This window comes from Trypanosoma melophagium, assembly GCF_022059095.1.
Source record: "Trypanosoma melophagium isolate St. Kilda chromosome Unknown ctg22segment0, whole genome shotgun sequence".
In the NCBI taxonomy this organism is placed as follows: Eukaryota; Euglenozoa; class Kinetoplastea; order Trypanosomatida; family Trypanosomatidae; genus Trypanosoma; species Trypanosoma melophagium.
Genome location: NW_027125152.1, coordinates 152312 through 175496, shown reverse-complemented (window position 1 = coordinate 175496; position 23185 = coordinate 152312). Strand labels below are relative to the sequence as shown.

Sequence of the window (23185 nt, the reverse complement as noted above, 5' to 3'; positions counted from 1 at the left end):
GATATTTGAGTGAGTGTGTTTGGAGAAGGAAAAAAAAAACATGGAAAGGAAAAGAATGCAATAAAAAAGGAAACGCAAAACAAATAAACTGACGAACAAAGATCAGATGGAATTATTTCTTTTTTAATCTCTTGTGTATATAATAATATGTGTATAATCACATCTTAGCACACCTGTTATTTAGGTGGTAACCAGTAGAAAGAGACAGACAGACATTCTATTGGTAAAAGATATGTACACCTACATTCACAGTGGTCACCATCAAATATATATATATATATATATATATATTGAAAAGAAGAAGAAAAAAACAAAGAATCACTGGGCCGAAAAAAAAAAGAAAAAAGAAAAGAAAAAAGGAAAAACAAATGCAAATGCAAGTGCCGACATACGTTACTCTCTTTTTGTTCCCCCTTTCTTCATCGCCGAAATAAAACCAAAGAAAATCGCACACGCAAGAAGCCAAGAAGGCAGAAAAAAAAATTTACGAATACAAATACAAAGAAAGAAGGGATATATAAAGCATAAAGCAGAGAAAAAAAGAACAACAAAGGCCTTTAATCCACTTACTCATCCTTTCGTTGATTATCTGTTCTTCTAGTCTCCTGTTCCTGTGTACTATCATCACCGTGTTCTGATAAATTATTATTATTATTATTATTATTATTATTATTATTATTATTATTATTATTATTATTATTATTATTATTATTATTATTATTATTATCTGCATTACCATGCACATCATGATCATTATTAGAAAGTTGACCCTGTTGTGCTTCTTGTTCTTGTTGTTCTCGGTTATCTTGATAATGTTGATAATTGTTACTATCAGGACTACCGTTATTGTTATTAAGATTCCCATTTCCTTCATGCTCGCCGCCGCCGCCGCTCTCTCCATTACCACCACCGCATTGCAATGCTGCTGGAGATGTTATGGATGACGAAGATAATAACATGTCTGTATCGGCATCATACATGCGTCTGTTAAAACCCGTAAGACGTAGTAACCGCTCAGGTGATCGCAATAGATCAATCAATTCAAAGTACACAGACTGTTCAAGTCGCATATCTCCACATTCTCTCGCAATAGAAATATAATCAATCAACTGCGCCACCGGTGTAGGATCTGCCATATCACTTAAAATAACATTCTTCGCCTTATCTGCCAGCATGCCTCGAAAGATTCTCCCCAGTGCCAACACAAAGGTTGTGTAGAGAGCTATAATACCCATTCCTTCCAGAAAAGGTACTCCACCCACGGATGGATCCGATAATATCACGTAATACATTGGCACTGGATTATACCCAATATCTCCATTGTGCTTCTCACTATTGTAGTCCGCACAATTTTCACCGGTTTTGAGACAATTCCACTCTGGGAAGCGGGTGGTGTTGTCAACAGGGATATTTCCACCCGTAAAGAGTGATTGACACATGAGACACCAATAACGTACGGTGTTATTTATTAATGGATCCACATCATGACGGAGTTGAATACTGCAGTCCATGGCATTTCTCCCATTGACGAAATTGTACATTTCAACACTGTCGGGTCGATTAAAAAGAAAAGGTGAGTAGAAATTCTGAAGTTTAACATAACTTGTTTCATTAATAGAAGTATCATTTAACATTTTTTGAATATCACGAGCTGCAGTCCGTGGAATTTTCCATCGACTAGTATGTGTTAAACTATTTGAAGAATGCAATCGTGAGAGTTCAAAAGTTTGAAACACATACATGGCTGTTTTATTTTCCATTACTTCCGTTAGTTGAGTTTGTAATCGTCTAAAAGCTTGTGGACTTATCGGCCATAATTCATTACTACATGAACTCGTATCAATCAATTGCAGCGTTCTTTTATCATCCATCATTCCTTCTTGCGCAAGTGATGGACGAGTTCGAGCCAACCATAATCTCCAACCATCTGGGTGTGGAGTTGCAGTAAAGACGGTTGAAGCAAAAAAAGGCTGAGATGACATAAGTGAAAGACTAACACGCATTTGTGTGGCTCCACTAGACTGCATAGAAGGATTAAATGTAGAGTAATATACCAATGGTAACATGAGTGCGAGAACAATAATAGCTAAACGTAAAACACCGTCTAATATTTTGGCAGAACGGAGAACCCTTGTACCAAGAACAGGTTGTTGTTCTCGTGCCATAGATATTTCAACTCGTCGATTATATACAATATCGTAGAGATCTTCAATCTTTAAATAATTACCAAGCCGAAGTGCTGTACGTTCTACAGTCCAGTCTGTTAATACTCGTAAATCCCATAGAAATGGTATGGTACGATAAATAGTGTAAAATACGCATATAATTTGTGAGTTTCCCTTCGTACAGGTAAATAAATCATGACGACGATGTAGTGGATAACCAACACGTACTTGGAGAACTGAAATTGTTAGAGCACATATTTTTAATACAAAGAATACATTTCCCATCACACGAGATTGTACTTCTACCATATTTCCCCATAATAAATAGCATATACAATAGGCAATACCACAAACAGTGTTTAACAAAAGTTTTAACTTTGCACTTTTCATTATGTACAACATACGATCTGCGATCAGGAGAAGAATAGAAACAAGAACAATAATTACTAATGGTCCTGGAAGAAGATTTCGTTTAACACTTTCTTGAATAGAATCATATGTTTCATCTGACATTTTATTATATCCAAAGACAAATGTTATCAAAGCGATAGCCTCAATCATAAAAGAAAGGACATACCAATCACGTCCAGTACCAGGGGTTGAAATGGCGTTTTGCACAAAATCACTTATAGCAGAACGAAGTTTCAAATTCATTCCCAATACTTGTCGTCCAACATTAAATATACGGGAATTTGTAGACCCTAAAGCATTATTTTCTCTCTTTTCCTCTCCATCCTCCTCTTTCTCTTCCTCTTCCCTCTCTTCAGATACGGCATTAACCCGAGGACCAAATAAAGGAAGCGGTGACGGAGACGCAGAAAAAGAAAAGGAATAAATAGCTTTATCATTTGCCTTTGTTTCTCCTTCTTCTGCTTCTTCTGTCCTTGCAGAAGCATTTACCATGGCATCCTTTACAAATTCATTAGGTGAAGCAGTCTCATCAACGCCTCCTCGACTTGCAAGAATATCTTTTCGACTATAAACACCATTAGATAGGCAAATATCTTGATGCATTAACAATACAGCATACACAATAAAGTCCATCATAACATAAGAATACCCAATCCGTCGTTCCCAATATGTCCCTTCAGAGACTTCAAGAATAGTCCATGAAAGAAAATTAAGTAAATTTGGTGAATAGGAAAGTCTTGAGATGGTCATACCCACAAGAGCTTTTATAAGAATTCCCAATGCCACATAGAAAGAAAGAAAGGTAAAGATAAATTTTGGGGGAAAAGGGTTGTATGCGTTTGCAATCACAAGAATAATACAAAACGGTAAAAGTTCCCATAGACAATGAGTAAGCATAAAATTGGTCATCGTCACAAGAAGTGTAATCATTGCTGTGTGTCGTTCCATTGCTTTAATGGTTACACAAAAGAGACGTCTATAAAGACCCTTGTAATGTTCAGAGGTGTGTTTAAATGGTTCATATGTGTGAAGGGCTAACCAATCGGCCATCACCGTTAACCATCTGTGAATCATAGAATTCACAACTGTCTTAAAATATTCCCCACGTTTTACCCTTTTCTCTGTTAAAGTGAATGATCCTTTAAAGCTAATATCCGACAATGCCTTTCGCTTCTCCTCCGTCTCCTGCGATTGCCCCTGCCGATACACCGCCCCGCTTTCTCCCTCCTGATCCCCATTCTTCTTATTCTCATTATTATTACCATCTCGTCTTCGTCGTCTCCGCAAGCCGGTGCCACTTCCTCCCTTTTCTGCCGCCTCCTCTGCGGCTGTTCGCTCCGGCGGAATATTCTCCGGCCGCCACGCTCCATCCGCGGCCTGCAGAGTCCGCCGCACTTCCTGCAGTTTCGCCCGCAGTTCCCGCCGCCGCGCCGCCGCCCGCTTCTCCTCCGCGTCGTACTTCTCCGCCAGTCCCCGCCAGAGTCGCTCGTGCCGCTCCTGCCGCATGTACGTGTGGCGATAGAGACGACGGAGCACATTGGCGTAGCGGAAGTCGGCATACACGCGGGTCTGCAGCACGACGCAGAGAAGCAGCACAACATGAAGTGCGGTAAAGTGAAAGATATCGCCATGGTGTGTAATGAGGCCGAGAATCGCCATTAAACTTTGCTGCGCCGGTGCCTGCAGGAATTGACGCACATAAGGGAGATTGCAGATAGGAGGAACACACACAAGAACGGTGTAGGCCGTCGATACCGGAGGCCACAGGCGGAAAAACTTCCATTGGAGGAGTTCAAACCGGGCGACCTGCAGTAATCCGCCTAATAAGAGGGTGAGATTGATAATAGAGGGTTCAGAGGCCACACCCGTAGCAAAGGAAAATACGGCAACGGGGTATAAATAAGAAAAGGCAAAAATGATAACCGTGGTAATGCGACCCAGACAACTCGGTGGAGAAGATTCAACAAAGTTTGGTACCACACGATCGAATGTTTCTTGCGGTAATCGTTGTAAAGATTTTACAGATGCGGATTGGATAAATTTAATAAGTGTAGGATATCCATTAAATTGTGATCGTATAAGTGAAAAGTATACCTTGATATCACCAGCTTGTTGACGATTTGTGTGTAATAACATAACAGCTATAAAATTACCTATCAATACACTTTGATGAGAATTAAATGCCCAACGACTCCAAACATCTTTTTCAACTTCACTATTTCTTGCCTCATTAACAGTAGGAAATAAATTTCTTGCCGCATTAAGCTCCAGTGCGTATTGCCAAAGAAGTGTAAGAGAGAATATAAAAAATAGTAAAAGAGAGAGACTTCGAAAGTGAAATCGTTCTCTTCCTGTTCCTAATAGAATCAGTAGTGCAGAAGCTACCAAAACTCCTGTACATGAATCCCCTGAAAGAGCAAGAAGAATTAGCAATGTCAAGATAAGAGTTTCATAGCCTGCGTAGAAAAACAACTGTGTACAGAGAACAGTCTTCCAACTACTACTCTCTGGTCCATCTGTACGTTGAGATCGTCTTAAATTTTTGTTTGCACCTCTAGTACTAATATAAAATAGTACTGTAAAGAAAACAAGTACTGGTCCAACAACCTGAGCAAAAGGTGAGGAATCTCCACCCTTATCTAAACCAATTAATTCAGCTAATAATACACCATGAAATTTAAGTGTAACCTCTGGTACAAAGGAAAATTTATATGTGTAGAGAGTAAGTATGTGTAGTACGCAGTAAATTAACACTGATATGTGTGTAAAGTCTAGAATAAAGAATATCATATAAACAGCACTCATAGCAGTGAGACGACGTGATGCAGCAGTGAAAAGTGCTATCCAAACTAACATTTTTCCATAATCTCCACCAAATGTAGTGATCCATGAACCTAATGTATCCATTGCTGCAAGTAATTGTCCAAAATGTCGTAGAAAACGCTGATCATCTGTTCCAAATGGTAGTGACGACACAGATCTTACTATCGGAGATGTATTCATATTTTCTCTATCTTGTAAACTTTCATTCCTTTTTTTTCTTATTATTATTATTTCTTCTTCTTCTTGTAGGTAATAATGATTATCCGTTATATTCGCCTCGATTTGATCATTTTCTATATATTGACGATCAGGTTTTCTTGTTGAACCTTTACCAGTGAGATATGGCATCGTAGTTGCAAAAGCCAAAAACCATGGCGCGAGAAAAAACACCAGCAACAATTCCCCATCCGCTGGATATAATCCAATTTCATGTTCACAGTCACTTTGAGTACCACAAATCCTGTCAAATATATACGTTTGCAGTATGGATGAAAACTGTGTAAACTGACATAATGTGGTGGCTACCATAACAATACCACTATACATAGAAGCAATAAGCCACAGAGAATGTAGTAACTTGTTGGATAATCCAAAGAAGGCCACCGTCGTTACAAGAAGAAGCACAAGTGCAAGAAATCCTTCCACGATAAAAGAACGAGGCAAAAATACACCTAATGCTACAAACACTGCCGTTGTAACAGTGGCTGTTATACGCATAGACCATTGTTTAACAGCGGTGTTTTGACAAAATTGGCCCCACTCATATAACGATATAACGACACCCCATGAACGACACACACGTACACGCATAAATAAAAAGGACATAATAAAAACAGCTGCCAAATAAGGAATAGCCTCATAGCGAGAACGTAATGGGACAAAACCAATAGTAGCATACGCTATTGGACTACCAGCAATATATGTTGGTAAAGTAAAGAATTGACTAACAAATGTAAATAAAAGTTCAAAAGATGAGAGTAACATGAGGTATATTACCACAGGTACCCATTTCCCATCGATAACGTCTGGTTGAAAAAAGTAAAGGACAAAAAGTAGGAGTACTATGGCGTGAAAAATATCCATATGATAAGTAAAAGAACCTACAATATATAGCATTAACAATGCAATAACAACAGCATGACTCATAAATAATACTCCCATCCAATGAATATAATGTACTAAAAGTGACTGTCTTGATTCTTGTAATTTTTCTCGTAAAATAGTATCACCAATGGCATTCTTACAAAGTAAACGTTCTTCTTGGGCAAAAGGATAACGACCCACAAGGCGATAAAATAGATTTTCAAATTCTTCCTGAGTTTCAACATGATCTTGTGAAACATATGAAAGTAGTTCTGCCACACGCTGTTCCCCAAGTACATGTTTTGCCGACCTCTGAAGACCATCTCCATACTCCGATAACTTTGTACTCATCTTACGACTGGGATTACTGCTACTTTTGTTACTATTACAATTGTTGTAAATGTTTTCTTCACTTTTCCCTTTAAATGAAATATTTTCAAATCTTTCCCGCATAGGCCATGGTAACGGTCTCTCTTCTGCTGATGCTAATGCTGTTTCTTTTTCTTTTTCTTCTTCTGTTAGTGGTAGTGGTAATTCGGTTGATGTAACAATATCATTATCATTAACACTACCATCATCATCATCATCATCATCATCACTCTCTTCTGAAATTCTAAAACGTGACTCATGTCTAATAGCCACATCCGCTGTAAGTATAGCGAGAAATACAATTTCATTACAAATCACCTGTACCAAAGCTGCCCATCTACTTTCATCACTCAAAAAAAGATGCAGCATAAGACTTGGTTGTACGTCTCTCGTAGCATTCACCATATACTGCACCATTACAAGCAGAAAAGAGAGAATAAGTGTTGGACGCAGAAGACTTGCAAAAGATTGCCGGCGCATCATTTGACCAGCCATCATTGTTGGAAGCATACTTAATGAAACTAAAGTAGGAAAGGCAATCATATTAGCTGCCATGAGGGCTAAAGGTATCAAACGTGAACTAGCGAGAAGTGTTCGTACTACCCAAGTACCAGCTGCTTCAAAACTCATCATAATACGCTCCATGACTATAACTCCTCCACTATAACTACTATTTAATGATCTTCCTAATGTTCGTGGACGTCTAGATGGATTAGAAACACTAACACTACCATTACCACTAGTACTAGGAATAACAGCAGCGGTAGTAGTAGTAGTGGTGGTATTAGGAGGGATATCTACAGATACATGAACAGGTGTACTTTGTTTACTTATACGGGGTGTATGATTTCTTCTCTCTTGTAAAAATGGTGCATCTTCCCGTTCCTGCTGTTCAAACTCACTCTGACACCCTGCAGCCATTTGTGCGAGAAAGAGAGATGTCATCATTAAACAGACTTGCACAAAACGCAGTACGGCGATGTCTAGAGGTAAGTTATATAATTTAGAAAAACCATACATGGCATTTACATCTCGTAGAAAGTAAGCTACTGCAGGATTTTGTGAAACACATGTCGCAACTAAAATAAGACAACTAATCAATATTCCAAAAACAGAGCTCGTATACAGAATAAAGGTAGATACACGACACTCAGATGTACCAAATACTATTCTTTCCGCTCCTAACGCAATACAGATAAAGGCAATCATTCCAATCAAAAGTAATACTCCACCTAATACGGTGGGAGCTATTAAAGCCGCTGTAACACTCACAAAAGCCCAAGAAATTGTTGTCAAAAGCGGACGTAAATGATGTATACAAATTCGACGCGTTAATTTAGTCCAAAATACCAAAACGTAAATTAATAATAATCCAGATGGGATAGTTGCCCCTGCAACAATCCAACCATCTGTCCCAGTACCTACTTCATAAACTCCAAAAGACTCTGTTATGAGACGGTGTTTTTTAAATATCACATCCCTTGAAACCTCAGAGGTTTTTGCAATAACATTCACTACTAGTGTGGCAAGAAGTTGCAGAAAAGCAAATACGGCTATTATACCAAGAACAACACGTGATGTTGGTCCTCGTGGTCCTCGCAGGAGTGCCACGTATATTAATATTAAAGCAGCATGCAAATGGCCACCCAACACCGCTGAGGAAGTGAGCAATCCGCTCAGCCCCAGAGCAAATGGGTGAAGCATGAATAAAAACTCACCACTATCTAAATAGTAATAAAAAGAAACAAATAACGATCAAAGGTTCCTAATAAATAAGACTCACAAGCCTAAGTATAATTCATGAAAATAAAATAGTTAAAGTTGGGAAAACGAAAAAAAAATACGAATAAAATTTACACAAGGACAGTAAAGAAGAAAAAGAGAAAGCCTTTATGAATATAATTACAGCAATCACTAACAAAAATCTTTTTTCTTTTCTTTAACAAACAGAAAAACTCCACTTCCTTGTCTGCAAACTCAACACAAACGCAAAATCTTGCGTCACACCTCTCAAAGCACCAGCGATCCCTTTTTTTTTCCTTGTCAACCTCACATTGAGCCAAGAAAAAAACAAAAAAAGTAATAATATTTACCACTGGTGATGCCCTTCCATGCTTTTCTTTTAATATTTTTTTTTTCCTTTTCGTGGTGTTCTGGAAAACTAAGTGTAGACAAAAATAGAATGCAGTACACCATACCTCCTCAACAGAAAAAAAAAAACACAGAGAGAGAGAGAGAGACACGCAAACAACACGAGAAAAAGAAAAACAAAACTGCAACAATGAAATGATGTATCCCCCTCCTTCTTTACTCAAGAGTGTCCGTAGATGTTTGAACGGGCTCCCTTCGATGCGTCTGATACACCCCAATGTCGTTGCAACTTTCCATGTGCTTTAATTAGATTCCACATGTGCCGTCGGCGCCAGTGACTAATTGCGACGTTTTCAACCGTATTTTCCGCTATAATAGACTGAATACGTGAGTTGACATAATTATCCATGGAAGTCATTCCCGTGGCCTTCGTCTCCTCCGTCAGAATTCCCTGTCCCCATCGCATGATCTGCTCATGTGTTGGATGCGTGAAAAGTACTCCGCCATCCTCCAGCGCAAAGGCGCGAAAATTGGGTGAGAGTGTGCGGGTTGTGGCTACCAGTGATTCATTATCTGCAAAGACATCTCCCTTTGGTGGTGGGGTTGGCAAAACACGAAATCTTCGATCCTTCTTTGGTGTATAAACACTCATACCAAAACCACCAAATCCATATCGAATGAAACCGCGATTGTACACCCGGCCAAAGCGAGTACCGGCGTTAGGGTGCTGTGACTTGACCTTTTGGTGCGATTGCACCCTCAACAACACCTTGCAGAGACTTAGCATCGAAGAAACTGTATGTAGAGTTCTCTTATCGGTTTTTTTGTTTGTTTCTTTTTCTTTTTTCTACACAGAGTTGCTGTCAATATTCTCTTCCCCTCCTTCCTCTACTTCACACAAGAACAATAACAGCCTCATGTGGTAATAATAATAATAATAATAATAATAATAATAATAAAACAAAACAAAAGAAGAAAAAAAAAGAACAAGGAAAAATGGCAGAAAGAGAGAGATAAAGAAAAGAGAGCACAGGCAACTCATGCAAAGCAAAAATTTTTAAAGAGAGGAAAAAAAAAAAATAGCAAATTACATCAAAAAACAAAAATAAAAATTAACCGATACTCATTTTTTTTTTTTGCTGTTGTTCTTGATTTGTCATGTTTTCAACAATATTGTCGTTGTTGTTTTTTTCTTTTTTCTTTATTTCCTCTGCTACTCTCTCTTTTTTTTCCTTTTCTTCTCGTGTTAATCGCCTGCATTCTCTTCTTTTATCCGATCCTCCTTTTCACCTTCACTTTCTTCACTGATCCTGCTTACTTCTTCCTTTGCTTCCATCCATACATACCCTCTCTTACCATCTACACCACATCATAGTCCCCCTGTATATATATATATATATATATATATATATATATATATATATATAACGAACTCCCACCAACTCCCTATGGTCCCTGTACCCCCTCCTCTGTGGTTGGCATTATTGTGGTATTTACTAATTTGGCCCGTTTTGCCCGCAGTTCGGCAATTCGACGCGGCAGCCGCACCTCCTCGCCGGCGTACATAAAATCCCGCAGCGGCGCTACGCCAGCGTACGTGAACTCCCGCCGCTGCCGGTCCGCCTCGACGTCTCGTGTGAGTCCCGCCTCGACCCGCGCAACTCCCGCCGCCGCCGTGGCGATGAGAGGCGTGAGTGGAGGGGACCCGCCATTCCCACCCCCAGCAGTAGTAGTATTAGTATTGGTAATATTATCACACATGGACCACAATAGAGATAAAGAGAGGGAGAGAGAAGAAGATGGGAAAATAGAAAGGGGGATAGAATGAGAAAGAGAGAAAAAGAGAGGTTGGTGTACACCTGAAAGTGTTCCCCTTCTCTTTTTTTTTCTTCTTCTTTTCCTGGTTATTAGCTTCTTTTGTTGTTGTTGTGTATACTGGTTTCTGTGTCTTTTTTTTTTTTTTTGCAGCGCTGGTAAAGGAAACAGACAAAAAAAGAAATAAGAAATAAGAAGGAAAAAAGAAGAGGGTTCATTGCTGACCAAGTGAAAAGAAAAAAGAAGGCAGACCCTAACCTCTCACTCTTCTTCCGTTTCTGCTTTCTTTTTTTAATCTATCCGCTTAATTCATATTATTTTCTTTCTTTTCCTTTCCCCTCTTTGCAGTGGGGCACTCCCATTTAACATTAATTTTCTTTCTCGTCGTCGTCGTCGTTGTTATTGTTTCCTTGCATCCCTCACTAAAGACTATTGTTTCTCGCTTTTCTTCCAGTGAGGAATGGAAGAGAAGACGACAACGAAACAGAAGGGAGCAAAAGAAATCAAAATATAAAAAAAAAGGTGAAAAAATCTTTGCAGATGTCAAACGCTGCTGTAATTAATTTTCTTGGCTTTACAGCAGTCCTCACTTTAGAAGGGTCTATTTGTCTATTTCCAGAATCACAAAGTATACACGCAGCAATGGAAACCCATTAATGAGGGAAACAGAGGACGCAAAAGTGCGTTAACAGAAAAGAAAAAAGAAATAAATATCATTAAGAATCGTCATTCTTAGCACGTTGAAGTATCTTTTTCAATTCTCTTATATGTTTCACCTTCAGCCTTGACACATCCACATCAGCGTTCTCACATATGAGAGTAGGGTCATCTCTCATGAGGTATTCTTCAACTTCCCCTAACACAGAAACATTCATAGTACTCAACTCAACAATCACCCTATCCACCTCAGATGGTGATGCCAATTGCTCATCTGCGACACTCTTTATGAGCAATGTTAATGCCTCCTGACACTTTCTCGCCTCAGCAGTAATAGCAGAATCGGGACCATTAAACTTTTCACAATTACTCCATATTTTCTCTACATCACTCATAACCTCTGAAACCTCTGAATAGTAATCACCTTCAGCAATATGGTCTAATATTGTGCGTAACGACATCGGTTCCGTTATAACAGTGTAATAATTAAAAAGACCATGCTGGAGTGCGTTCACTGGTTCCCTGAATTCTGTAGATGTCTTCTCCTCTGTGTATAGTTTGAATAAACATTCATAAATCTCACGTATCTCTGGATCTGCATCAAGATCACTACGAAAGACATGCTTTCCCGTAGGCAGTGGCTTCGGATGGGAAAGAGCACAATCAATGTAGTTGAGCCAGTAATTTATCCTCTCTGTCACCTTCCGGCTAGTGGTAGCCATTTACGGAAACACAAATGGAACCAATTCTTTTTTAAGGAAAGATTTGGACGTAAGAATCCACCGGACTACGGTAATCTACAAAAAGAAACAATAGTTAAAAACTAAATACCGACGCCACTTTACGGGGAAAGAAGCAAACAAAAAAACAATGATTTTATGACTTTTTCTTTGTGCTCCCCTTTATCAGCCCTATCCCAAGAGGAAAAAAGAGAGAGAGAAACAGAAGCAGAAACAGAAAGGGAGAGAGCGAGAAGTATTTACTTCCGGAAAAAAATATTTTCAAAAGGAAACAACACAACCAAAATAATAATAATAATAATAATAATAATAATAATAATAATAATAATAATACTAATAAAATCCTGTGACCTATGTGACGTCAATTCCACCATTTTCCAAACAATTTGAATTATCTCAATCACACTATATGGGGCAATATGTATTTTCTACGTTTGACATGTTTGCTTCTTTTTTTTTTATTATTCTTTTTTTGTTTGCTCTCGCCACATCTCTTCTCCCCTCACACTCACACATCCCCACTTCCACCCCACACCCCCTAATTCCCCAACACCCGCTATGCTGTCCTTCTTATTCATGCTTGTAGTGTTTGATGTATCCACCCCACATATTCCCCCATCATTCATATTCATATCCATATCAATTATCCACTATCCCACAGTTTCATTAAAAGAGATACTCTGCCACCAGCGTCTCCTCTCTGCCGTCTGGTGCCCGCACTGTGAGGTGTCCCCACTCGTTGAGCCGCACGGCGGTGAGGGGCTCCGCCTCACGTTCCGCCCCGTTTCGGCGGTGCAATGTGAGACTCTTATCCATTGCGGTATCAAAGCGGCGGACAATTTCATTGCGTGTGATCGTATTATCCTTCACGGTTGCGAATAAATGCCGCCACACGAGTTGTGCCAGTTGGCGGGGGTGAATATTCTCACCGTCCACACCGGCAGCGGCGGCGATGGCGCGTACAGTAGTGGCGGGTCGACCGGCGTCTGTGAGTGGCGGTGCCATCGCCACATTCATGCCAATGCCGAGAATTAAATGTGCCCCGTCGGTCTCCACAAGAGTGCCGCCAATCTTCTTTCCATTGTGGATAATATCATTGGGCCACTTGAGGTGCACGTCGGCGGATCCGCGGAGGAGTTCCATGACGGCCGCGCGGCAGACAAGACCGGCCAAAAGAGGAAGAACAGGAATTACTTCCGCCGGGATCATTCTTTCAGGAACGCAGATTGTTAAGTACATGTTTCCCTTCGGCGATACCCACGTGCGGCCGCCGGTGCCACGTCCTTTTGTCTGCGACTCTGCGAGAACCGCAAATGGTGTAGTTTTAGCAGCCGCCAACATCTCCCGGGCGACATCCATCGTTGATGAGACCTCCTCCATGTAATGGATATTCGGTGGAACACTCTCAGTCATGATGGTTAACTTCAGTTATTAATTTTCTTCTTCTTCTTGTTTGGCTTTAGACTCCTACTGACTCTTCAATCAATACGATTTCTTCGTTTTTTTTTTTTCCTTCCTTTCTGCTGTAGAAGAGAAACGAAGAAAAAAAAATTAAGGAAATCATTTTTTACGTACCTCTCAAAGAAAGAAAGAAATAAAATTACTTTCCCTTCATTCTTCTTCTTTTTATTCCTGTTCTTCAACGCCATTACTGGCTGTGGTTGTGGCTTTGGTTGCTGATTGGGTCAAATAACAACGATAGTGATAAAAATAAAACTACACCGATGTTGTGTACGCGTTAATGGCAGAAGAAAAAATAATAATCATCATGATCATAGATCAAAAAAAAATAAAAATAAAAAAAATAAACTGGTCAACGATAAGAATAAATAATGGGCATACAAATATTTTTTTGTTTTGGTTTCAATCTACTACCCATGGAGCTCGTCGTCGCCGTCGCAATGACCCGGCAGTCCTTTCACTAACACTGACTGAGGAAGTCCTTTGAGCATAGTATGGTGTAGATAACATACCATCTGTCTCTACACTTGCACGGAACCTCCGATAAAGGGCTTGATAACATTGAACAATAACATCTAATTGTGTGAGCAGTAATCGTGCCGCTGATCCTGGGGGACCAATATCCTCTTTTCTTTTCTCTGTCATCCGCACTATATCTCGGTAACGGTTAAACAACGCCAACTCGTCAGGGTAAACACTACGAAGCACTTCAGTTGAAGAAACTCCCTTGCGAAGTAAGGTGGCTATACTTGTCATGTCTGAATGAAGATCATTAACAACCTGACACATACGGAGACTTTCTTTCATTTCAGCAAGTTCTTCACGAAGTAGGGCATTTTCTCGATTAAAAAATTCATCACCGCTCATTTCTACAATACGACCATCCTCTTCAACACGGAGAGAAGGTTTTTGTGTTTGTGCCAAAAAGGAGGTCATGAATTAGGGACTCATTTTCACGCCGAAGACGCACCAACTCACGTTCCATCACAGATAATTTCTTTTCACAATCTCTCTCATCAAATATCACCTTTTGATTATGTGAAACATCAGTGGATGGTGTGGTTTTTGTTATACCAATAAATCCTTTAGATGATGCATGGGCAAAATCTCGCTGTGCTTCCGCATCCCAACGTCGGTACATCTGCAATTCAATACTTAATGGACTAGACATTGTCGAAGGTAATGTTGTTGATGTTGATACAGGTGCTGGTGCGGATAATGATAATACTGATATAGAAGCATTCGATAAATGGGCGTATAACATGAGATGGAGTTTGTGGGAAAAAATTTTCTTCTCTTTGTACATCTCTGCGACTGCGACGAAATCGTTCTACTAGTTCACTAAGTGATTGACGTGATGTGACAGGCTGCATGACTGTTATAAACTCATAAAATCCAATCATATCACTTTCATCTTCTGATAAGGCAGCTTTCACAATATTACCAGCGCTTGCCGGAAAATCAGGAAGAATATCGTGAACTAATTCTTCTAATTGTAATCGAGCAATGTATAGTCTAACATGTGATACCGAATAAAATAATTATTTAAATAGCCCTACCACAGTTGGGTTCTCCGTAAGTGATGAAATCGGTGTGTTAGCTCCCACATCCATCATTAAATATTTTTTTCGATACGTCAATTGAAGGCGTAAAATTAAATCACGTAGAACGCTTAAAGCATTTCGATAAGACTTGTTTTCTAGAGTTCGTAGTACAGCTAAAATGAAACTATTTCGATCAATATCATGTCTATCTGGAAATTTTACTTCCCTTTACAATCATCTCCGCCTTCTCATGTGAGAGATTTGTATTAAGGCTAAAGAGCGTTTCCACGCAACTTGGAATTGGTATTACTTCTGCAGCATTTATCTCTATCACGCCAAAAAGATCTGAGGCGTACGTATGGAGAGTATCCTCAGCCATTGTACACTCCCTACAGTTTGTGATTATTAAATATTAAGGATTATCTTGTGCTGATCTTTTTTAGTTTCTGTTTCTTTCCTTCTCCAACCACACTCTTCTCTTTTTCTTTTATTTATTTTGATCTTCTTTCCTTGGGTCTCCTTGTATCTGGTAGGTTTTCTCTTTCCCCCGTCAGAAGTTAGTTTTAAAGAAAACAGAAAATAAAGGAACGAAAAAGAGTTAACAAAAAAATATATAATAAGAGTAAGCAAAACGAAAAAGAACAAAAAAAAAGACAACACTACGTATTATCCGTTTTTTTTTTTCACTCTTTTTTCTTCCTCCCTCTTCTTGTTCCCTTTTCATACTCCCTCACACTTACTTACTCTCACCAACAAACACATCCACACAAACAAGGTCGGTAAATAGGTAGGTGTGTAGTTAGCGAAATGGCGTTGGAAACCCCGGCTCATCCTGCCTGTCCACCACACGCACGCGAAACCCCCTAAAGTTCATGCGATTTCCCACACTGCAGTTGTTCGCCGCAATGGACTTTTGCCACGGGGGAAGTGCGACGTCCGGCACGAACATGAGACCCTCCGCGTTCTTCTGCTCAAAGTCGTACAATTTGGCGCGATTCTCAATTTCTTGGCGGTCCTTCATGCACGGCTTGTACGGCTCCCGGCGGCGCATGAGCAGCATCTGCGGATTGGTGAGCTTTCGCTGTTTAGACAGCCGACGTAGGGCCATTTTCTTTTTTCCCCAGATATCACAATATTGTTTTGTACACTACAACACAAATAAAAAAAAGTATGTACGGGTGTGAAAAGAGGCAAAGCACAATAACTGAATGCTCTCCCCCTTTTTTTTGTTCAGTTATTTTCGTTATTTTTTTTCTGTGTGTGTGTGTGTGCAGCTTTACTTTTTTTATTTTTCTCTCCCTCCTTCTCTCTTTTTTCTTCTTCTGTGCTTCACTCTCTTGTGGGAGTGAGCTGTCATTTGTTTGGATGAGAAAGGTGAGAGAAAAGCAAAACAAATAAAAATAAAAAATGAAGAGGTAGAAAAATAAGAGACAACATTTAAAGAAAAAAGTACATGCGTAGTAATGTATACAATTATATCTTTCTTTCCTTTTGCTTCTTCTTTCTATAAACACAAATAAATAAATAAATAAAAATATATATATATATATATATATATATATATATGTCCAACAATCAATCAATCAAACACACACACAGAGATTCCCTCTCTGTTTCTCTCCCTGTCTACCCTCTTTCCCTTTTTCTCCTCCTCCTCTCTCTCTCTTTGTGCTCGTGTGTCATTGCTGAAACCACAACGCAAGGGACACAACTCACTTCACCTGAGAAACAATAGAGAACTTGTCAAACATTTTCGCTAATCAGCAAAAATATAATTAAAAAACGAATAAAATGGTCCACTACTGTTATCACCATCCACTTTGGCCGAGAAACATGCAAACAATAGAATCACACGAAGAAAAATAAATAAATAAATAAATAAATAATAATAATAATAATAATAATAATAATAATAATAATAATAATAATAATATTTTATTTCTGCGCATGTATCTGTCAATTAAACTAACCTATTTTTATTTTATTTTTCACTCTTTCCTTCAAGCCGATTATCATGTGTGTCTGCCCCTACCGCTTCCACTTCTCCCTTCGGAGGTTCAACTAGCGGCCGAAAAGAGAGACGACCAACATTGCGGCAAACGAAAAAGAGAAGTGTTAAAAACACCAGATGTTTCGCAAGGTCAAGTAAAGGAGGCATACTACCTAACGGGTGATGCCGAACATACTGCAACTCGTCACACAGGCGAACCACACGATACTTCAACAGCTTTGACTGCAAAAGAGCGAAATCAGAACTCAAACCGCTTGCCATGTCTGTTCCATTCGCACTGCAGTGAGCCAACGTTTCATCAAACGTCTTACGCTGTGACGGCTCATGGAGAAATACACTTACAGGCGTACGAGCGAGAAAGGCCGTTCGACGCAACATCGTGTCTAGTAACTGTCAATCAAGTGCAAATAATTCCTATATCCACCCCTAAAGATGCCACTAACCTAAATAATAATAATAATAATAATAATTAAAAAATTAAAAAGACAAGACAAAAAAAAACACACAGAGAGAAAAAAAAGAAAGAAAAAGAGAAAGAGAAAGACATATATGATACACCAGTCGCGCTACCCCTTCTACCAGCCACAGCAGTATCATTACCATTCTCTTATTATTACATCAGATGTAATAATGAAAAATGATACGACTGTGGTTAGTAAAAGGGGATTCATACGTCTAGTAATAAAAAGAGAGAAATTCATGTAGAGTTCCTATAGAATGCAAAAGAAAAAAGGTTTAAAAATAAAAGAACAAACAATCCATGATCAGGAGGGACCGAATAAGAAGGAAAAAACGGAGGTAAAGTACCATCGTCCTCTTTCTTATTTCTGGGATGCTGTAAACGCGGCAAGACGTTCACGACGGGCCTTCAATGCTGCCTTCTGGTTGTTCTTGCGCACACGGCGGGCATTCACGAGTGCGGGAAGCCAGCTGCCGCGGCGGGAGTTGTGCAGGTACTTTGGCAGCGGGGGCTTAATGCCATTGCGGTGGTTCTTACGCGACTGGTTGTGGTTAGTGTGGTTCTTCGACTTGGCCATCGGTCCTAACCTCCTTTTTATTTTAATGCAGTAAAGTACAGTAGTGATAGTTATAGAAGAAAAAAGAAGAAAAAAAGAGAAGAAAAGAGCAAAAAAAGGAATTAGGTGTAGGCTTATGCGTGTTTATATATATATACATATATATTGCAAATAAATAGGAGAAGCAACCATCTACGTAAATCCCTCACTATCATTATCATCATCACCACCCACTACTACTATTACTCCCTCTCCCTCTCTCTATATCCCGTTTTCGGGGCAGAAAAGTAAAAGTAAGTAGTGGTAATGATGATGATGATGACCATGATGAAAGAAGAGAAGTAGTAAACGAAAAAAAAAAAAATATTTTAATAAAAGAAGAAAAACAAGGAACAAATGAAGAAAAACCTGAAAAGAGCGGTCTTGCACAGAACCCCTAACTCTCGCCCTCGTTCTTATTTCTGGGATGCTGTAAACGCGGCAAGACGTTCACGACGGGCCTTCAATGCTGCCTTCTGGTTGTTCTTGCGCACACGGCGGGCATTCACGAGTGCGGGAAGCCAGCTGCCGCGGCGGGAGTTGTGCAGGTACTTTGGCAGCGGGGGCTTAATGCCATTGCGGTGGTTCTTACGCGACTGGTTGTGGTTCGTGTGGTTCTTCGACTTGGCCATAGTTGATTCTTTCCTTGCACAAGAAGAAAAAAGAAAGAAATAACAAAGAGAGAAAAGGAATCAAAACATGCATGTGTGATAATGAACATTTGTGTGCATGCGATAGAGAATATTAGAAAGAGAAATACATAGTAAGAGAGTAAATTAATTTTAAAAAAATAGAAGAAAAGGAATAGAAAGGGGTAGAAAGCATGCCTGTAGATAGAATGGCACTGAGACACAAATAAGAAAAACAATCTGCATTCATTACTCCCTCTCTCTCTCTCTCTCTCTCTTTCTTTCCTTTTTCTTCTTTTTCTTTTCCTTTTTTTTGGGGGGTGTTAATGCTGGTATACTAATTAAGAGAACCACCCCTTTTTTTTTCTCAATTCAGTGATCGGGTGCTCATTTCCTTCGCTCGCGAGTCAATGAATGAGGTGAAGATAGGCCGCAGCACATAACCGAGTCTACCGGTAAGTGTTGTCAGCACCTCTGCATCACCGTGCAGCACACCCGCCATACACTGCTCCGCACACACTTCCGGTGGTACACCGCGGCGATGATTACTTCCAGCCATACTACCGCCCTGCTGGGCAAGTTTGTGAAACTCCGTGTCCACATATCCTGGGCAACAGAGTGTAATGGCTACATCTGTCTCTCCACGGAGGGCATTCATAAATCCTTGAATTGCATGTTTGGATGCTGTATAGGCGCTACGAAATGTGGATGGTAAAATCCCCGCCAGTGAAGACATCACAATAACCCGTGAGGGATCTTTCTCTGAGTGTGTTTCCCCAAGTAACGGCAACAGCTGCTGTAGCAGACGCACATTCGCAAAGTAGTTAATCTGCATCATATCCTCACAAACTGTATAAAATGATGGAGAAGACGCAAATGGAAGAATGGCACCAGCGCCTGCGTTAAGAACGAGATATTTAAACGGTTCTTCGCTCCCATGTTGTTGCCTCCACTCCCGCACTACTGCCCCCACCTTACTAGTGCCCTCCACAGTGCTAAGATCAGCCACGATCACATCTGCGTGTGGGGCGCCTAATGTTTTACAGGCATTTTGTGCACTCTGCAGTGCGTCTGCATTTCGGCCGACAAGAAGAACACTGCAGCCGGCGCGGGCAAAATAACGGGCAACTGCGAGGCCGATGCCGCTGCCGCCGCCGGTGATGAGAGCGACGCTACCGGGCCGCAGTGCCCGCCGTCTTGCCCGCCGGCGAAGTGTGCGAAAAAGCACGAAGAGAAGCGGCAACGCGGCAAGCAGAAGAAAAGGAAGAGAAAGTGGAGAATGAACACGCCGCATGAGGAGTTAGTCAGTATCTATATATGTGTTTGTTTGTTTGTTTGTTTGTTTGTTTGTTTGTGTGTGTGTTTGTGTGTTTGTATATGTATGTTCTTGTACATATCACTGCTGATAATAGAAAGAGAGAGAGTTAGAGAGAAAGTGAGAGAGAGAGGGGGTGAGGGAAGCAGTTGTACCCATTAGTAGTAGCAGTAGTAATGATAAATGGCATTAGTAGTAGTATATATCCCTGTTATTTGTAGTTATGAATATTGTTGTAAGAATTAATGATAATGAGGTGCACGCCAGAGTAAGCACTTTGTATGTATTTTGTTTTTTGTTTGTTTGTTTGTTTGTTTGTTTGTTTGTTTGTTGCTTTTTTGTTTTTATTTTTTGGTGGGGAGTGCCCGTTTCGTATACCCACACAGACTCTCTCTCTCTCTCTCTCTCTCTCTCTACTTTTTATTTACCTCATTTATTGCTCGGCACATCACATAAAAAGCAGAAAAACAACAAAGAACAAACACAATGAAGCAACTAAGAAAAGAAAAATACGCAAAAAAAAAACTAATAAAGAAAGAGAGATAAAAAAACAAGCATGTACTTACATTATTCTCCTGTTCCTCTTTGCATAACAAAAAGAGAATTACTTCTTTGCGGTCTTTGTTCTTCTCCGATCGACTACCTATACAAGATTTTTTTCATCCATATTTTGCCATCATCCTCTCATACACAGATCCCTTTTTTTTTCTTTGTTGTTGTTTTCTTATCGGTATATGTATATGTGTGAATGTGTGATACAGCTACTTTTCTTCCTTCTGTACAGTCTCTCATATTCATTCCTATAATTGCTGTATTTTATGTTCGATATACGGTATGGTGACGTTCATACATAAATAATAATAATAATAATAATAATAATAATAATAATAATAATAATAATAATAATAATAATTGCTATTACTATTATTATTGGTCTTTCAAGAGAGACCTGCCCTTGATCTCGCCGGTGCATCCTGTCCTCGTCTGCGGTAGAGTGTGATTTCCTGCTGTTTAAAGTATCGCTTTCCCTCACCCGTAATAAGCACCAAGTTAAGAAAGTATAATACGCGAAAACAGTTATGTACACTGGCGTACGTCGGTGTGAGGTTTGGAATAGAACGAAGGTATAAGCGAATCGGCACAACTTCCCCTACAATAGGCGTTCCATCCATAATCTCAAACTTCTGCAGTGTCTCCGACTGCATCAAGTCGGATGTTTTACCCGGTCCAATAAACTCCTTCCGCACTACACCAACCTCACCATATTTGATATCCATATCCGCCACTTTAAAGGTAACCTTACCAAGTACCCGTTCACCCAGGTGAAAGATCTTCTTATCATACTTAAACTCAATATGCAGCACGTTATCCACTCCAACGTCCATAGATGTCGACTGTGGACCAAAAACGGTTTCTCGAAAATAACTGCGATGGCGAGAGGCATCTGGTTGGGTATCACTCATCTGTTCATCCACTCTACTCACCCACACTTCCTCCGTCTCGGTTACATTCTTCACTGGTCTATGCACTGTAGCTCGCAGAAAATACGACACACGTGCGTTAACGCCACGATATGATTCATACTCTTTGGGGGCGGCAAATTGAAACTCAAACGGTGTTGGATTACACACTACGTCTGCTTCAAACCGCTTCTCCTGCCGCACGAAATCCAGTTTCTGCACACTCTCCCCAAATGTTGAAATGACTCCCACGAGTTCTACAAGAACTCCATTATGGCGATAGTTTCCTTTAGGTGTGAGCAACACACGTCCCCGCACCGGTTCTGTACTAGAGAAAAGATGCATTCGCTCGCTTGTACGTTCGTACGGGTCATCTACGGTGACCATACTTTCATCCATCTTTCCATCAAAGATGAACCTCACATCGCAACCGTCTACTTTGCGCAGGAAACGACCAAATAGACCGGGTTCTCGATCTTTTTCTACCAACCGCTCCCTTTCCAGCATCTACCGTAGTATATATATATATATATACTATATAAGTCTCTGCTGCTGCTGCTGGTGGTGGTGGTAATTCGTAACAGCAGCCGAGTCAGGCGCAAGATGATAATAATAAAAAAGAATGAAAGTACTAAGAAATAATAGCAATAACTTAGCCAAAAATAAAAATAAAAAAAAGAGAGAGAGAAAAAGGGGAAAGGTGGAAAAAGAAGCAGAAAAAATAAGAAATGTCAGGATTGTGTGAAATATAGGGTTTGTGCGTGAAGGAAATCGAAAAAAAAAACAAAGAATGTACGTAAATGATCTTCACTACTTGGGATGCTCTAGGCCCACATAGAAAAGCCTATAAAAAAGGAAAGCGAAGAAACGTGTTTTTTTTTTCTTTCCTTCAGTCAAGGAGAAAAATAAAATAACATAGCTACAAGAGCAACATATTGGTCGAAAAAGAAAAAAAGCTGTACATGTGCGGAAGTCAGAAAAACAGGTGAAAAATAAAAAGAATGTCTAACGTGTTTTTTTCCTTTTGTTCTTTTGTCTCGTTCTCATATTCATTTAACGTTTGTTTCTATTTCTTATTTTTGTTTTTTTGAAAACAATCCGTACTCGAATAGAAACAAAACGGAAGAATAAATGTATATAATAATATAGGGAGAAAAACGTAAACAGAGAACGTGTGATTCAATAAAACGAATCTTCCCTCTAATAATAATATTGATAATAGTAATAATAAAAATAACAATAACAATAATAATAATAATAATAATAATAATAATAATAATAATAATAATATAGGAAATAGCATTAATTGTTTCCTCAGAACAGTGAATACGCATCTTCATTCCCCTTTTGCACATGCAGCGATAAATAAAATACCAAATACAAATAATGTGCAGGAAGAAGGAGGCCCAAACGCACACCGTAAAACAAAGAGGAAAGCTGAATAACAAAAAAAGCAAAAAAAAAAGCGAGGAAAGCAGCTCGAACGAAAATAAAAACAAACACAAAACGGTTACATGTATATATATATATATACAAAACAGAAAAATAATTAAGTA

The 23185-nt window shown here is 39.5% G+C and overlaps 14 protein-coding genes across 14 annotated transcripts; all 14 read right to left on the bottom strand.

Moving 5' to 3' along the window:
- Nucleotides 1-566: 566 nt before the first annotated feature.
- LSM04_001052 (Piezo non-specific cation channel) lies at nt 567-8555 on the bottom strand (the record flags this gene model as incomplete). Its single annotated transcript, XM_067334553.1, has 2 exons — nt 567-5527; nt 5705-8555. 2 exons carry the CDS (start codon nt 8553-8555, stop codon nt 567-569), a joined length of 7812 nt encoding a protein of 2603 aa, XP_067191595.1.
- Nucleotides 8556-9162: 607 nt separating this feature from the next.
- Nucleotides 9163-9729, bottom strand: LSM04_002748 (uncharacterized protein; the record flags this gene model as incomplete). The annotated part of the gene is made up of 1 exon (XM_067334552.1): nt 9163-9729. One exon carries the CDS (start codon nt 9727-9729, stop codon nt 9163-9165), a length of 567 nt encoding a protein of 188 aa, XP_067191654.1.
- Nucleotides 9730-10388: 659 nt separating this feature from the next.
- Nucleotides 10389-10703, bottom strand: LSM04_004225 (uncharacterized protein; the record flags this gene model as incomplete). The annotated part of the gene is made up of 1 exon (XM_067334551.1): nt 10389-10703. One exon carries the CDS (start codon nt 10701-10703, stop codon nt 10389-10391), a length of 315 nt encoding a protein of 104 aa, XP_067191706.1.
- A 770-nt stretch (nt 10704-11473) lies between these two features.
- On the bottom strand, nt 11474-12136 carry LSM04_008192 (Bromodomain; the record flags this gene model as incomplete). The annotated part of the gene is made up of 1 exon (XM_067334549.1): nt 11474-12136. The coding sequence occupies one exon, from the start codon at nt 12134-12136 to the stop codon at nt 11474-11476; it is 663 nt and encodes a 220-aa protein (XP_067191818.1).
- Nucleotides 12137-12820: 684 nt separating this feature from the next.
- Nucleotides 12821-13567, bottom strand: LSM04_002600 (Biotinyl protein ligase (BPL) and lipoyl protein ligase (LPL); the record flags this gene model as incomplete). The annotated part of the gene is made up of 1 exon (XM_067334548.1): nt 12821-13567. One exon carries the CDS (start codon nt 13565-13567, stop codon nt 12821-12823), a length of 747 nt encoding a protein of 248 aa, XP_067191649.1.
- Nucleotides 13568-14017: 450 nt separating this feature from the next.
- On the bottom strand, nt 14018-14482 carry LSM04_007247 (uncharacterized protein; the record flags this gene model as incomplete). Its single annotated transcript, XM_067334547.1, has 1 exon — nt 14018-14482. The coding sequence occupies one exon, from the start codon at nt 14480-14482 to the stop codon at nt 14018-14020; it is 465 nt and encodes a 154-aa protein (XP_067191790.1).
- Nucleotides 14483-14504: 22 nt separating this feature from the next.
- Nucleotides 14505-14879, bottom strand: LSM04_003426 (uncharacterized protein; the record flags this gene model as incomplete). Its single annotated transcript, XM_067334546.1, has 1 exon — nt 14505-14879. One exon carries the CDS (start codon nt 14877-14879, stop codon nt 14505-14507), a length of 375 nt encoding a protein of 124 aa, XP_067191679.1.
- Nucleotides 14880-15156: 277 nt separating this feature from the next.
- Nucleotides 15157-15538, bottom strand: LSM04_006108 (uncharacterized protein; the record flags this gene model as incomplete). The annotated part of the gene is made up of 2 exons (XM_067334545.1): nt 15157-15332; nt 15382-15538. The coding sequence occupies 2 exons, from the start codon at nt 15536-15538 to the stop codon at nt 15157-15159; spliced, it is 333 nt and encodes a 110-aa protein (XP_067191763.1).
- Nucleotides 15539-15958: 420 nt separating this feature from the next.
- Nucleotides 15959-16267, bottom strand: LSM04_009046 (uncharacterized protein; the record flags this gene model as incomplete). Its single annotated transcript, XM_067334544.1, has 1 exon — nt 15959-16267. One exon carries the CDS (start codon nt 16265-16267, stop codon nt 15959-15961), a length of 309 nt encoding a protein of 102 aa, XP_067191839.1.
- Nucleotides 16268-17140: 873 nt separating this feature from the next.
- LSM04_006106 (uncharacterized protein) lies at nt 17141-17548 on the bottom strand (the record flags this gene model as incomplete). The annotated part of the gene is made up of 1 exon (XM_067334543.1): nt 17141-17548. The coding sequence occupies one exon, from the start codon at nt 17546-17548 to the stop codon at nt 17141-17143; it is 408 nt and encodes a 135-aa protein (XP_067191762.1).
- A 443-nt stretch (nt 17549-17991) lies between these two features.
- On the bottom strand, nt 17992-18207 carry LSM04_008374 (Ribosomal protein L29e; the record flags this gene model as incomplete). The annotated part of the gene is made up of 1 exon (XM_067334542.1): nt 17992-18207. The coding sequence occupies one exon, from the start codon at nt 18205-18207 to the stop codon at nt 17992-17994; it is 216 nt and encodes a 71-aa protein (XP_067191825.1).
- Nucleotides 18208-18641: 434 nt separating this feature from the next.
- LSM04_007698 (Ribosomal protein L29e) lies at nt 18642-18857 on the bottom strand (the record flags this gene model as incomplete). The annotated part of the gene is made up of 1 exon (XM_067334541.1): nt 18642-18857. One exon carries the CDS (start codon nt 18855-18857, stop codon nt 18642-18644), a length of 216 nt encoding a protein of 71 aa, XP_067191800.1.
- A 364-nt stretch (nt 18858-19221) lies between these two features.
- LSM04_009302 (Short-chain dehydrogenase/reductase SDR) lies at nt 19222-20148 on the bottom strand (the record flags this gene model as incomplete). Its single annotated transcript, XM_067334540.1, has 1 exon — nt 19222-20148. The coding sequence occupies one exon, from the start codon at nt 20146-20148 to the stop codon at nt 19222-19224; it is 927 nt and encodes a 308-aa protein (XP_067191853.1).
- Nucleotides 20149-21107: 959 nt separating this feature from the next.
- Nucleotides 21108-22136, bottom strand: LSM04_003283 (Vacuolar protein sorting protein 26 related; the record flags this gene model as incomplete). Its single annotated transcript, XM_067334538.1, has 1 exon — nt 21108-22136. One exon carries the CDS (start codon nt 22134-22136, stop codon nt 21108-21110), a length of 1029 nt encoding a protein of 342 aa, XP_067191676.1.
- Nucleotides 22137-23185: the final 1049 nt, after the last annotated feature.